Here is a 16,278-nt window from a genome sequence, read left to right as displayed (position 1 = left end):
GAAATATGCTATAGACTTAAAAAAAGTCTTTTTCCAAAATTAGTGCCCTATTAATTAAGCAATAAGGCAACATAAACATACACATAAAACCAATCTTGTTTTAAAGGCTAACTGATGTCTTTTCAGACTTTCTTTCACTGTGAAATATTTCATTAAATTGTTCTTTAGACAATTACCAAGCCCATGCGTTTAAATCAATTCAGTAAAACAAATTCAATAACACCATAAAAAGATCTGTTTCTTATTTTTAATTTAATAGTTTCCCATGAACACTAAATTCATACAATTTGTTATCTGACCAGACTAGATCTGCTATGTTTTCAATAAGTAAGATGAGACTGTTTCATGGCACAAATACTGTAAGTACTTAAATCAAACTTTCAAAAATTACTTCTGGAGTCACTGTTTCCATTAATGTACTTACATCTAAATGTAAATTATATTAAAAAATTTTATCCTTCGTGCAATTTATGTTTTATAAAATTAATAAAAGTTCGCTATGAAATACTAACTCTGAATACTTCGGAACTGTATTCCCTGTGCTTCTTGTATCTCTGAAAATTATATGAAATTAGAGAAAAGTATCTAAATAGCTCCTCCAAAGAGGAGAATTCGAAGTTGAGAAATAGTTGCTATTCTTCAAGAAAGGGAGAGGAAGAAAGGGAAGGGGAGGGAAGACAGAGATCCCTTTGCATATTAACTTGGGTGATATGGAAACCCAAATTCCAGATGATATAATCTTAGTAACAAAGCAAATCTCAGAAGGCTATAGATTTGTAGGAGCACTCAGAACACAGTGAGGTCCTGAGACCATAGGCTGGAGCTCTCTTTATAGCCTTAGCATCTAACACCCTGGGTGCACCAGGGCACCTAGAGTGAGTGAATCCCATTTTATTTTGTTTTGCTTAAAGATTTATTTATGTATTTGAGAGACAGAGAGAGAGTGCACTGAGGAGAGGGACAGAGGAAGAGGGCGGGAAAGAGTCTCAAGCAGACTCCCCTCTGAGCACGGACTCAGGCCCAGGGTTCCATGCCACGACCCTGACATCACGACCTGAGCCTAAATCAAGTTGGACACTCCCACTGAGCCACGCAGGCACCTGTGAATCCCATGTTATATCCTCTCTGCTAAACACCAGAATACTTTTCACCAACAGCTCTGTGGACATAAGTAATAATTTTTATGTTCTTTATTTGTTCTTTAGGTTTATAACAATGTAAAAAGAAAAAAAAAACAAATTTAAAGACATTCAAATTCAATAAAATATTTCCTATAGGAACTAAGATTTGCACTTAAACAAAATACTGTGCCTCACAGTTTGCGCTGTGTCTCGCTGTTTTAAATTTTAAATGATCCAAATCAGTGTGCACTTCGTCTTGGAACACATGTCTCCCCGAGTTCATGTGGACTGGCAGATATAGAAGAGAACCTCCATGGTTAAGTACAGCGATTGTTTGGAAACTGGACCAAAAAAAGACCTTTCTGGCAATAGTATTTTGACACTGACACTGTTCAGAATTTCTGACATGTGGAGATAAAGCAAAGCAAAAGAACATTTAGTTGATTTTCTCATAATTTTTCATTCTTCTCAGAAAATGCACTCCCTATGCCTTTCATCCAACACCTACTGTGCATATGTCACTAATACCCTGCTTATCAGGTGTTTAATAAGTACATGTTCGATGATTAGTGAGTAACTAAAAATACAAGATAAAATTGATAAATGTCCTTTGAAAGTATAGATAAATACCAAAAGAGTTAAGTCTCCTCTGAAATGTCTTTGTAGTGGAAAAAAGGAGAACAGGCATTGCTGTGGAGTTAGACTCAATATTGTTCTTAAAGTGAGAGTTGAGTTCAGACATGCAGAGGTTGGACTCTTCAGGAAATATTCTAGGTGCTAGAAACTAGGGGGAAAGGGCAACAGATGGAACACTTTATAACATGTACAGAGAACCAGGACAAATTTCATTTAGATGAAGACTGGGATAAATGAAAATAGTGGAGGAAAATGTTATAAAAGAAAATTCGAGACAATCCAGGAAGGCTTTCATACTAGATCAGAGCATATTTATGTCATTTAGTAATATGCTATTTAGTATAAAGTATTACTACAAATAAATGAAAGAAAATGAATACATGATCTATTTCATATAAGAACCCTCTAGAAACCAATGTGTCTATACTTGCTGTTGAATTTATGTTTTGTATACGGTGCTTCTATTGTTGTAGTATCATTGCTCAATAATAAAAATAATCAATATTTAAGCTAGCTATTGGATGATTAACGATGGCTGCAGCTGTGAAGACAGATTTATCGAGATATGACCTTTATTTTTACTGCTAACATCCTCAGATCATTTAATAAATATAAATCCAGATGTTCATATGAATAGGCAAAAACACGGATGCTTCCTTCTATTAATGATGAATTCTGTTTTAATGTTTAGTAGGATTCCAGTGAGAAAATATGTTATCTGGACTCACTCAGAAAGAAAGAGATTTCTAAATAAACTTAAAAATAAAAAGTAAGATATCTTCTCATCTTTCTCATGAACCTTGATTTATATCTTTTTACATTCATAAGTGTTCTGTCTTTTGTATTTTTATGTTAGCAAAGCCCTACCCATACTAAGCCAAGCTCTCGTTAAAATCTTTCAATTTTAATGCACTTACAAATTTATAATATTTAAACATTTTCATTGCCTTTATTTGCACATTTCGAGTTAGCAATAAATACTAAAAATAGTGTTGATTCAATATACATGAGGAAATATATCCACTGTCATGAATTTAATGCCAGGGACTATGTTTGGTTTACTGCTTTACCGCTAGCAGAGTCGTTGCTCAAATTATTTTGTTAATTGAATAAACAGATATATCAAATATTTGCTCCACAACATTCCTCTATCAGGGATCTACATCACTACTTCCATAAAAATTAGCAATCACATCCACTTATAAACATTTTATGAGATAAAGGCAACAATAAATGTCCCTTTTCAAAGTGTCCCCCTTTTCCATTTGCAGTGATCATCCATATTCAAGACAAACCATGAAACAGTTCTAACTATTCTACGAGGCTCAAATTTGTTGGACAGGAAAGGGACTTACACTGTAGCCTGTGTGTGTGTGTGTGTGTGTGTGTGTATAAAATATTATATTATAAATATAAATAAAAATAATATATAAAGATATATAAATAATATATATTTTATATATGCTTATATATTAAATTAAATTATATATAAATTATATAAAAATTAAAATATATATTTTTATAAAATATGTATATTATATATATAATATAAAAAGTAAATAAATAAACATATATATATATATATATATATATATATATATATATATATATATATAACCCGACAAATGGAAATTGCAATTCTCTGAACAAAAAGAATCTTTAAATGTTCTTGCCAATCGTCGAGCACCCTTTCCTGGCCCCTCAAGGAATAAAATGATAAAAAAACAAGCAAAATAAAAAAAAAAATCCAGGTCAAAGATGAAAGCCACCTGCTCTCAGCAGGTAAAGAAGTATAATTTCTAGGATAATAGTTCTCAGGGATGGATTATAAGCATTTAATGACTGGATAGTAACTCTTAGAGACATCCAGAAGCATGACCTGGAATGGCAAAGTTCAATTCTCAAGGAGTTGTATTTCTCCTGTAGGAAAGGAAGTGTCAGTTGACTGACTTGACCACCTCTCAGTCCCTGGATTTGTTTGTAAATCCACAAAATCCCCCCTTGAAAACTTTAAGCCCTGAGGAGGGCTGAATGGGAGGTAACCACTTTTGTACTAAATTGTCACCTCCTTGCTTATTTTTGTGAAGTTCTAAAGAACACAACTATCTCACTAACACAATAGATTTATTATTGAGATGTCAGAATCAGCAGCTTTTAGTCACCGTCTCTTCTGTGCCTCCACTCTATCACAGCTTCTTTGTGGTCAGATTGCCAAAAGCCTTGACATTCTCTACACAAAGATGCAGATGAAAGTAACAAAGAAATTAAATGTAAACAAGTGAGACCACATGGGTTCCATGTGGGGGGTGAACACAGAGGGGGACTGTTTTCTTATTCTCTATGGCTTTTTATATGTTTGTGACAGTTCTTAATTTTAAAAACAGAAAAGACAGAAGATGAAACAAAGCACAATTTAGAATCCTTCAGCAGCTTGAAAATAAACTCTCTGGGCCAGGTGCTCTAGTGATGGCTGCATATTACGAAATACTATGATTTCCACTCATAGGCTACTGATGGGTAGATCAGTCAGAAGGCAGGTTAATGGTGATTCCATTTTGCTTCTACTGTCCCAGCAGATTCAAGTGCTTATAAATCTTACATAGACATGTGGAGTAGCTACAAACTGTCACACATGAACTTTTATTGAGTATGTCTTTTGACCTTTAGGTCACTATGCTGGGTTCATCTGCTAAACACAATTTTATCTGTATACATCATCCTCTTTGCGGATCTCTTAGCACTTTATAAATATGATCCTTTTCACCTATGTCTTGGGAAACAGAAGCTCATGGAAAATACAAGAATTGACTTTTAGCTTCTATGCTCTTAACGCCTGAAGACTTTATAAATCAACGAAATCACAAGACATCTGTGAACATGTTGTATTCCATTGAAATATAGATTAGCGTTCAGAAATCTGTAACCATATTTATGAGTTTAAGTTGAAAGACACCAGGCTTTTCCAGTCAAAAAACACTGAAGGATGGCACATCTTCAGCACTTAGAAAAAAGAAAAAGAGAAAGAAAAAAGGTTTGATGCAGGAGTCAGGCTGGTTCATAAATTCTTCTTTGCTTAAAATTAGTTCTTTTGCTTAATGCTCTTCTGCATCCTCGTGCGGGCAAGAGAATGGAATTCCCCCAAACACTTTGAAAACTATCATCTGTGTAGTTTTTATGCACACTTCTCCCCAATTCTAGCTTTTAATGACATTTAGTCCCAGAGATTTTGGTTTGAATTAATACTACCTGTTTCTTTTGAAGTGTAATCTAAATACTACAATATTGTAAATCAATAAACGTATTTTTTTCCATAACTGAAACTGCCCCACTGAGATAAACACATAGATTTCCCATGGACCCTTTTTACGCATTCGGTATAAGATTAGGGCAATTTAATACTTTGGTGTTTGCAATGTAATGCCTCTTGTATTTTTCAATACAGCATTCATATTCTTTATCTGATCTGTCATTTATGATAACAGCCATCCCTTGTGAGTTTTAAACAGTCTCGTGTTGAGATATGCCTCTGAATTGCCTGCAGACCCATTCCACCAGGAAATACTGGGGCTAAGACCCCAGCAACTGACCTTTCAGAGCGACTGTCCAGTGTACTCCCTGGGCTGCCTCGAGCTTCACACACTTATTTCCAGGGGCGGATTTTAGAACCTTTGTAAACTTAATACACATGGTCTGTATGGGGCTGGGTACGTAAATAAAAATGATAAGGATAATCCAGACACAGAATGGCCTATTTAGAAGCTGGAAACTATAATCACGATGTGACAGAAACAAAAAATAAAATCTGGAATAAGAGGTTCCAAGAGCCTCATTAGGAAAGCACGTCATATACACTAAAATATGGTATTATACTGAGAGCAGAGCTTAAATGAGGACATTTTTAATACATTAAATGAACTAATGGAAGACAGTGAATTACAAGGACTGAATCAAATGAGACAACTATGTCGTTGTGCTTTCCTTTTTAGCCCGGATCTTCCTTTGCAATGTGTGGTAACCACGTTTCATCTAGCTGTTTCATTGAGATGGGGGAAAAAAAAGTAATAGGGTTATGACCACTAAGAAATAAAAGCAAAATAAGAAAGTAAGGAGTCTTCTATTTCATCGACAAATAATCTTGAAATCCCTTAATGGTAAAAGAAACAAAGCTATGCAAACTCAAACATCTCAGACAAAGGGGGGAGGAGAAGAACAAAATAAACAAAAAAACTTGTGTGGCAGGTATTAAGCACAGTGATTTTTAAGGGATCTATTCTGAAGAGGCTTTCAAGACAATATATATATATATATATATATTTTTTTTCCCCCCCTAAAAGGGACTCTCGTGTTTAGAGATGACTGTTTTTGATTTGCTATTGGAGAATCAAAATGGAGAACATGTTTTTCTAACTACCGCAAGAACTTGTAAAGATTATTAGAAATGCAGAACTAGGTAATAGTCTCTACTAAAAAGTTCATTTTCTAAGATTTGACAGGTTAAAATTAAGTAAATGTAATCATGATAAGCATTTTTTTTGTTTCTTTTTTTTTTTCAGGTAGGATCAGAGCTCAATAAATTAAAAAAAAAAGCTACAGTCAACAGTGTAAATCCTGGCCTAGGAATTTCTGACAGGAAAACAGATGGAAGTGAAGCAAAAGCACATCTGTAACTTGTGGCTCTAAATCTCTCATTTAGGTTGTAAGTGACACGTTGAAAAGTAAGCAAAAAACCCCCACAACTCGGCAGAGATCAATAAATACGGAAAGTGTCATCGGCCTAAAAACACAAATCTTCAAAGGCAGTAATTGTCCAAAAAGGACCATATATCAAGGTAGACAATGCAAGTGGAATCAAGGCAAAAGGCTATTAATGAGACCCCCAGGCAAGTTATGTGAAAGGACCATCCAAACTGAATTCCTGGCATGGACCAAAGGAAATACTGCAAAACAAAAAAGAGAACTGGCATAACCTACAGCTGGAATCCAGAGTGGGCGAGCCTAAGTAAGCTAATGGACAATGCTTCCAAAAATGAACAGAATCCCAAAATAATGGGAAACAGCCTTGAGGCGAAACGTTGCAAGCAAGCCTCACTGAAGAGACTGGTATTTCCACACTGTAACTTACAGAGTGAGTCTTGAAGGGACACACACACACACACACACACACACACACACACACACGTGGTAATAAACACCACAGAGACATAAATAATAGTATCTGAAAGGACTATTCAGAAGGTTTATTTCAGGCTGTCTCACCTGTTCTTTCAGTTAACATTTATTACCTTGCCATGGAGATCTGTGTAATTTACCATTTATGAGAGCAGACCAGGGTGTAAGGTGCACCATTTGGTGCTTGAAATATTGGCTATATGACAGAATAAAGAATTAGAAAGTCTGGCAAGGCTCTAGAAATCATCTAGGCTAAGCATCTTATTTTAAATATGAGAAAAATGGAGTAAGAAGTTTGGTAGGCAAGTAGGGATACCATTGAAAAATAATTCATCAGTAAATGTGTTCTGCCATATACAAAGATAATAACACTGAGTGTGAAAGTGATTGAAAGGAGGTGCTTACTCTCCTGAGGTTGTCATGAAATGTACTCTAATTCAGCTTCTTTACTACATTTAGCGTCTCTCCCTGTCCACGTCTCTTGTCTAAAATTTGCATTGTTCAAATTCTCCACAAAATTTTCACCAGACCATGTCTCCAAATCCTTTTGACTACATGCAGAAATAAGATCCACCCTCCAAGTACAAATGTTGCTAAAAATGAAGGCAAAATAATAACCATAACTTCAAACATCAAAACTAATTAAATATCATCTCTTCCCATTAACCTTTAGTAACTGACCTATCTCTAACCAACCCCTGTCCCTAATATAAACATACTACCACTCTTGCGCTCTCAAGTGTAGTTGGTTGACCGGGCTCCAAAAGTGTGAGTGTGTATGAGTGATATGTTGTGTGTGTGTCTACGTGATTTTTGACATTTAACTCTCTGTTGTATGACACGGCACATGTCAATCTTCTACATTGTTGATTGCTTGAAAATAGAGACCTAGTTAAATCACTCTTGTTTTCCAGCACCTTCCTCAGTATCTGCCACACCCAAATTCATATGATCTCATTTAAGTCTCTCACTTCCTTGGTAACAACATCATGGAAGAGATGGGTGCCCTCATTTCCTAAGTTAAGAAGCTGAGTTGGGGGGACCTGGGTGCCTCAGTCAATTAAGCCTCTGCCCTCTGCTCGGGTCATGATCCCAGGGTCCTGGCATCTAGCCCACTGTCAGGCTCCCCACTGCTTCTCCCTCTCCCGCTCCCCCTGCTTGTGCACTTGATTTCTCTCTGTGTGTCAAATAAACAGATAAAATCTTAAAAAAAAAGCTGAGCTAGGAAGGCATAGAACAGAGACGTAAGCCTTATCTGCTTCCACATTGAATATTCTCATCATTCGAGCAAACTATATTAGTGATATCCTTACTGCGAAATCGAATATGTGATTTTTAATAATAATCTTATCTGACTTCCTTCTGGTGTGCAGTATTACTGACAATTCCTTTCTTCTTGAAATAGCTTTTGTCCTTTGTCATGGCACTCTCAATGAGTTCCCCACCTACTATCAAAGTATTTCTTCTCGGGATGACTGGGTGGCTCAGTTGGTTGGATGACTGCCTTCGTCTCCAACGAAGGTCATGATCCCGGAGTCCCAGGATCGAATCCCACATCGGGCTCCTAGCTCCATGGGGAGTCTGCTTCTCCCTCTGACCTTCTCCTTGCTCATGCTCTCTCTCACTGTCTCTCTTTCTCAAATAAATAAATAAAATCTTTAAAAAAAAAAAGTATTTCTTCTCAATTGACTTTATAGTATTTTCCTCTGTTTTTGTTTTATTTTGTTTTTCCCCTTAAATATTGTTGTCCCTTGGGATTGTGTCCTTGCTCACTGATCTCATACTACATATTTCCCTGCACTATTTCACACACCTCCATGACTTCAAGAACCACCAGTACATGGGTGATTTCCAAGTTCATAATTCCAGCCTCAGGTTTCCATTTTCAACTGGCTATTTTGGCAGCATATCCCAGAGCCACTTCAAGTTCGACATGTCCAAGTATAAAATTCATGCCCTTACACAGTATTTGGTGTTTTTGCTATCAAATATCAGAAGACATCTCTTTGTGAATTTCCCTCATCTCTGGTTATCTTCTGGAAATCACAATTACTAAGAATATAGGAGTCTGTGTCTATGGGCAGGTATTAATGTTTCTGGGACAGTAATAGGGAAGAATTAAAATGCATCAAGGATCCAGTAGGACAGGAACTTGTTGCAGCCTCTCATATACATTATGATGTCGCTATCTGCAGTATCAGTCAGTATACGAACGGGGAAGATAAGACCTCTTATGACTTGAAATTTTACGTATGTTTTAAAGGGGAAACAATCACTATCCTGTTAATTTCCCACGTACTTGTTATGTTCCCATCACAGCAAAGCTCTTTCAAGATTTTTTTTTAAGGCTTTATTTATTTGAGAGAGAGAAAGTGAGAGAGAAAGAGAGCATGAGCAGGGATGAAGGAGAGGGAGAAGCAGACTCCCCTCTGGAGCCTGACACCAGACTCAATCCCAGGACCCTGAGATCATGACCTGAGCTGCAGGCAGATGCTTAACTGACTGAGCCACCCAGCTGCCCCTTTGATTTCTTAAATGCTCTTTCCCACCTCTGATATTTCACATGTGCTTTTCCTTCTGCCTGGAATATTCTTCCCGATCCCTGTCTCTTTGCCCTGCAATTTCCTGATCATTTTCAATATCTGGTTCAAAAGTTACTTTCTCAGACAGAAGATCTTCTACAGCCAATCTAAATGCCACCCATTTTTCCTAACCATGCCCTGTGACCACCCGCTCACTTTAGCACTTACCACACTTTCCAATGATATATTAATCTGTGTTTTCTTGTTTAAAACATATATCATTTAGTAGTTTGCAAGCTCAGTGAGTACAAATATAACTTCTTTTTTCTTTTTATCTTCTATAAAACTACTGTTTATTTAGCACAGCATTGTGCACACATTGTTAAGTAAATGAATATTTTCATAGTTTATATTTATATTGTAGCCACTAGCCATGTGATACTACTTATCTTTATTACTTAAAGTTTTTATTTTAATTCCAGTGAGTTGATAACACACATGATACTATTTAAATTAATATCAGTTAAAATTAAATAACATTAAAAATTCAGCTCCTCTGTCACACTAATCAAATGTTAATACTAATAGCCACATAGCTCCTATGCTGGAGAGTGGACATATGGAACATTCCTATCATCACGTAAAGTTTGAGTAGACAGACTAGTCTACACTAAGCAATTAATAAAGGAAAAGTAACAAATTAAGGACTTATTAGACATCCATATCTAGATTCTGTGCATTCTATTCTATTCACTTCTATTTCCTTTAGGGTCCTTAGTCACAAATATTTCTCAATCCAGATGGTTCCTCAAATATATCTATCCATCAAGTCACTTCTTTTCTTAAAAAAAAAAAAATTGATAACTTCTCATTGCCTACAGGATAGAGTTTGAACTACTTAATATGGAAACAAGACTTCTTATCTTCCAAATTACCACTCTAATCTCGAATGACATTGCCCCCCATATACACCCCTCCAGTTCCACTTTCAACAAAATTTCACCCTTCTGGAAACCAAATATATGCTGTTACACTGCCTGAAAGGCTTATCCTTTCCTTTCCTTTCCTTGATGTAGCCCTCCTCCTTCTATAGGATTTGATTTTTGAGCTTCGTCAAATATGCAGTATTCTCAGCTCCTACCTGTCACTTAATATTGTGATTATTTCCTCAGTGTGCTGGGAGATTTCAAAGAAAGGGGACAGCAGTGTACTTATCTCCCAGGGTCTAGTGTATTACTGCATTTTGTCCAGATCTTATATTTTGTTATTATTGAGATAATGAAATAATATAATAATGAGTGGGTTACAGAATTGAAAAGACTCACTCTTATTCTATAAACAATCTTTAATAATTTTTGTGTAATTTTTGCCTATTTCAATAAACCTTCTCCCCACCAATAACAATACACTACACAAAGAGTACTATCTTTGACAGGTCAATAAAATGACTTTTACTTGAGTTTAGTAGCTTAAATTGTCACCAGTTTGGAGGCTGAAGGTCATCAGCTACAAATGGAAACAAATAAAAACAACAAAACCAGAATATTTATAAATATATGAGCCTGTAGGAATATCCTGGTGGAATAAAGAGTATAAAGAACTCCCACATTACTAAAAAGTTCTCTAAACTCAGTAAAGTGTACACAGTTCACTTTTACTTCTCTAACATGATCTCTGACTTCTTGGATCTTTGCTTATATCTATCAAACTCAATTTTGTTTCATAGCATAGACATACATTTGTTATTATTTCTTGAAACTGAAAAGCAGTGTTGTAATAATCCCATGGGGGTTAAAAAAAAAAAAAGAAGAACCAACAGAGAGGAATAATATGTTCTGAATAATGTCAGAAGAACATTTTATGTGAAAATAATATTTAACAGCAACTATGAGGCCAAACAGTTGTTTTCTTTTTAATTAAACTTGTTATTATTTATGGGACGCCTGGGTGGCTCAGTCATTAAGCCTCTGTCTCTGGCTCAGTTGTTTAGCCTCTGCCTTCGGCTCAGGTCATGATCCCAGAGTTCTGGGATCGAGCACCGCATCGGGCTCCCTTTTCGGTGGAAGCCTGCTTCTCCTTTCCCCACTCCCACTTCCCCTGCTTGTGTTCCTGCTCTCTCTCTCTGTCAAATAAATAAAAAAATCTTTAAAAAAATTAAAATATAAACTTCCTATTTTGACATATTTATAAAAAGATTTCAAGTCATTTTAAATCTTGTCAGTGAAATCTCCATTTACAAGTGCTCATTTTTGCCACACTTTAACCCTAAATTATTAAGTAGAGTTCAAAACTGTCAGAGCATACTGCAATTAAGAAATTTTAGAGATGTATGCAAAACCAAATGTTGTAAACATTTGACGAACGGATCATATGTGTAGTGGGAAATTCTGAAGATGGTACTAACTAGAAACAGTGATTGAGTGAAGAGAGGTAAGAAGGACCTCCATTATATCTTCTTTTTTTAGAGGAAATTCATCCATCACATGTCCTTATTTGATCTCACAATTTGTTAGCTTTTTATCCAAACACAATGGCTTGACAAAATCTTGCTGTGTGGCCTTCGAGTTTTTTGTGGTGGGAAGATTCCTGCACTACAATTCTCTCAGCCTTTTTAATTATATAGGAGTTTGTTCATAATTAAAACAAAATGCCCCAAGGCTTGTAGTTGATTCTCTATCATAATTTTAAAATAAAACTTTATAAACGGGGCAACTACATTTTTCTTCAATATATTCTTCCACCTCTCACATAGCTTTCAGTACATTTAACAATAGGGTACAAATACTATTTTGTAACAGATGATTTTCTATCACATGTGTTAGACCTACGAAGAAATAAGTATTGAACTCCTTCACAAAACACTTGTTATCGGTGTTCATCAGAGAGTGACTTGTAAATCTTTTTTGACATATTTAATGTAGTTCATTTATGTAAATGATGTCAATCCACAGCCCCGCTTTTCAGGGTCGGAATACTGTTGTTACAAAGCATGCTTCAGTACACTAACATGCTACGACTCCTCCAAGCAATGGCCATTCATCTCTAGGCAAGAGGCTTCAAGAGAAATTACTGTGAATTCTTGGACTCTGAAAGAATGAGGATGCTTTTTAGAGAGGTCTGTCCCCTGGGGGTAAAGGGATCAGGGGGAGGCAGCATCAGTGGCTAGGACACTAGGAAAAGAGTGATGTGTGCTTGGGAGCTGGCCTCATTCAAAGCCATGTTTTCATTAGCACTTTTAAGCTCTGTGATGGTTTGTATTTCTGTCTCTGAAAGTGTTCAAAAGCCTGAGGGTACAGATGGAGACAAAAAAGTGATCGGCTCAAATAGAAGAAAATGAAAAGTTTGTACAAGACCTAAAAAAAGCTTCCTATTCAGAGTACTTATTAACTTAACAGCTCTTTTTTAATAACAGAGTTTATGAAAGGTGTCTGGCGATTTAAGGAAAGTTATTTCAAGGAAGATAAATCCAACTGAAAAAATAATATATTGAAATCAAAAGTGTGAGCCAGGAGCATTACTATTCTATAAAGCTTGTATTCACTCAAATGAGAACTTGCATGGAACAAATGGAAGTGTTTCATAGAATTCTGTTTTCCTGTAACTAACATAATATGGCAATCTTAAAAAATGAATTACAGTGTTCTTCACAAAAAAAAAAAAAGTTCTGCATTTTGCTTTGTTTTTTCTTCTTATCTCATTCATTCTCAAAGCCTAATCTAGATAAATGGTCTAGAAAATATTTACTATAGTATTACTATAACCACATTTTCAACTTACTCGATCCCTATAAAGATACATAATTTTGCATGTGTGATGTGTTTTCATAAAAATACCAGACCTTATTCTGTTCGTGTTTAAGTTACTCCAGTGATTACACTACTTTCAACTTCAAAATCAAATTTAATGTCCAAAAGCATTTTAATTTCCATGGTCCAGGACAATGCAGGGATCTTACCGGGAATAGTGAATACTGGCAAAGGGATAACCTGTCAAAATAAGGAGCAAGCTGCCAAAGAGATCTAAGTCAAACCTGGTTAACAGTTCTTACTGGGGAAAAAAACCAAAAAGCAAAACAACGAAAAAAACCCTAATACTAGAAAAATTTGTATCCTTTTCTTTTCTTTTCACTTTTGGATCGTAAAAACTATTCATGTAAGATAGTGTGAATTTATCTTACCACTTATGAATGATGGACATTGACTTTTACTTTAACATTATATAATTAATTGTTCATACACACACATACATGTTACTTAAGTAAGATAAATATATCTTGCCTTACAAACTCTTCCAACTCGAGAAAGGATGGTCTTATCAGAAGTAGTGCCTTCTTGAGATGATTCACGAAAGAAGAAATATATTTTATCGTCATCTGGATTATAGGTGTCCGGTATAGGGAAAGTTCCGATAAATTTTGCTCCTGTTTGAAAGAAAAGAAGCTATGGATTACAATACGGAGACAACGCATCCAAGATAGCATCATCTTGGGAACAAGGTGTCTTTGAATGGGAAACAACGATCAGCAGAATAAAAAATAAAACACAAAAATATGAACCATAAATGGAATGAGTAAAATGAGACATACCCACAAATATACAGGACATGATACAGAAACATGCATTAGTATGCAGGGATCTCAAACAAGTTCTCTAGGAATTCCAGAGAGCCGGTGAGAACATGACTGGCTGATGTTCACAATTGCTTTAACTCAACAAATTTACCTAGAAAGTCCTTTCAAACCTGGAGAATCTACGATTTTATATTTTCCTTGTATTTGATGGAGTCACTGTTTTTTTGTTTTGTTTGGTTTGGTTGTTTGTTTTTAATCACAATGTATAGAATGAAGAGCTTAGGGAAAACTAGAAACAACACCCCAAATTTTTATACATCATGATGTTACTTGGGAAAATTTTTAGGGAAAAGGGAAATTAAAACAACTAATTAATAGAGCTTGGGTTGACTCCCTTGTAGGTTCTGGAGACACTCTTTGCAGGTTTATATCCTATCTCTCCCACCTACTACAAGGTGGCTTTATGTGAATTTTTGTCTTCTTTATGTCTCAATTTCCTCATGCCTAATATGAGGCTATCAATCATCTACCTAATAGGATAACTGATATGATAACCAAGTGAATTAATGTATGTAAAGCACTTGCTATCTGGTAGTGACTGACACACAATAAGGGTTCAATAAATGTTTCAATAAATGTATTTATTTATATTTAATTTATAATATTAACTGTATAATTATTTTTATAATTATAACATTTAATTTTAAATATAATTTTTAAATTTAAAATTTTAAGTTAAAATTTTAAAATTTTAAATAAGATAGAGTTTTATGATTATAATATTAATTCATATTTAATTTATAATATTAATTATTTATAAGTGTTCAATAAGTTTATTATTAAATGAATCTTCAGGATGATAATCATGATTATGAACACAAACAAGAGACTGATAGAAAATTTAGCACATCCACACACTTGTTCAAATAACAGGTAGCTGATAAAAACAAAGTACACATTCTAAACATACTGGCATGGAAAGATGCCCATAATATAGGTCAAATGAAAAAAAAATATTAGAAACTCAACTAATCCCTTGGCCCTGCACCAATGACAAGACAGTTTGGATTACTAATTCCTTGTTTAAAAACTCTGGGGCATTTTTAAGTCTGGGTTTTATAGAATTGTGAATGAACCAAGTGACAGATCTGTAATGAGGTGATACTAATTTGGAAGTTGTTCTTTTGATTAAGGCAAAATAGAGAGTATGGTTATTCGAGAAGGAAGAACCTCAGTGAAGTAGAAAATGGGAGATGACTGGAGGGAAGCACGGAGCAGTCTTTAGGAAGTAGAGCAGGAAACAAGAGAAGACAAAAAAATTTCAAACCACATCCACCAGCACCATAACAAAAACAAAACAGAAAAGAAGATCAATATTTGCCCTATTGTCATGTACCCCAGGAGTCCCGAAAATCATCTCCTGCTAAAGCAGAGCAGTAGGCCAATAGCCCAGTAAACAACTTTCCCAAGAGCTTTCTTCAATAAACAAAAGTTAATGTTTGATTCCAAGTGATGGGTAGTTCAGTCTTTGACATCCCAGTCAGGCTGGGTCACTGGGGTTTCCTATCCAACCTCTTCTCTGCTTAAACGGGAAACTTTAAGAGGAAAATGAGTGGGAATTATGTGCATGAACTTTCTCTCCTTTGTTCTTTATTATTTCCGAGTTCTTTCCCTGAAGTTTAGAACTCCAGTGGACTCTTACGCTCTTGATAATCTCACTTTTCATACAGTCCTAGGTTACTTAAAAAATAAAAATAAAAATAAAAAAATAAAATTTAGAAAATCATGTAGGGTTTTGGGGGATGCCTGGGTGGCTTGGCCAGTTAAGCATCTGCTTTTGGCTCAGGTCATGATCCTGGAATCCCGGGATTGAGCCCTGAGTCTAGCTCTATGCTCAGCAGGGAGTCTGCTTCTCCTTCTCCCTCTGCCCCTTCCCCCGCATGTATGTGCGCTCACTCTCTCTCTCTCTTTCTCTCTCCCACTCACTGTCTCTGAAATAAATAAATAAAATCCAAGAAGAAAGAAAGAAAGAAAGAAAGAAAGAAAGAAAGAAAGAAAGAAAGAAAGAAAACCATGTAGGGTTTTGGGGTTTCTGGGTGGCTCATTCCACAAAGTGTCCTACTTTTGATTTTGGCTCAGGTCATGATCTCAGAGTCCTATAATCGAGCCCCACTGTGGGCTCTATGCTCAGCAGGGAGTCTGTTTAAGGATTAGCTCCCTCTCCCTCTGCCCTTCCTGAGCAGGAGCAAGACACAAAAGG

At 35.6% G+C, this 16,278-nt stretch overlaps 1 protein-coding gene across 3 annotated transcripts in view; it reads right to left on the bottom strand.

The window, feature by feature from the left end:
• Positions 1 to 16,278, bottom strand: part of SEMA3D (semaphorin 3D) — a 207,602-nt gene that overhangs the window by 48,328 nt on the left and 142,996 nt on the right. For all 3 annotated transcript variants that reach the window (XM_082692540.1, XM_082692541.1, XM_082692539.1), the window contains one exon: positions 13,726 to 13,868. In XM_082692540.1, the coding sequence (XP_082548666.1) occupies positions 13,726 to 13,868 (143 nt within the window). The remainder of the gene's footprint in view (positions 1 to 13,725; positions 13,869 to 16,278) is intronic.

The sequence above is a fragment of the Mustela nivalis genome (assembly GCF_964662115.1).
Source record: "Mustela nivalis genome assembly, chromosome: 12".
NCBI classification, from domain to species: Eukaryota; Metazoa; Chordata; class Mammalia; order Carnivora; family Mustelidae; genus Mustela; species Mustela nivalis.
The sequence above is the reverse complement of the archived record's forward strand: the minus strand, read 5'-3'. Positions and strand labels throughout refer to the sequence as shown.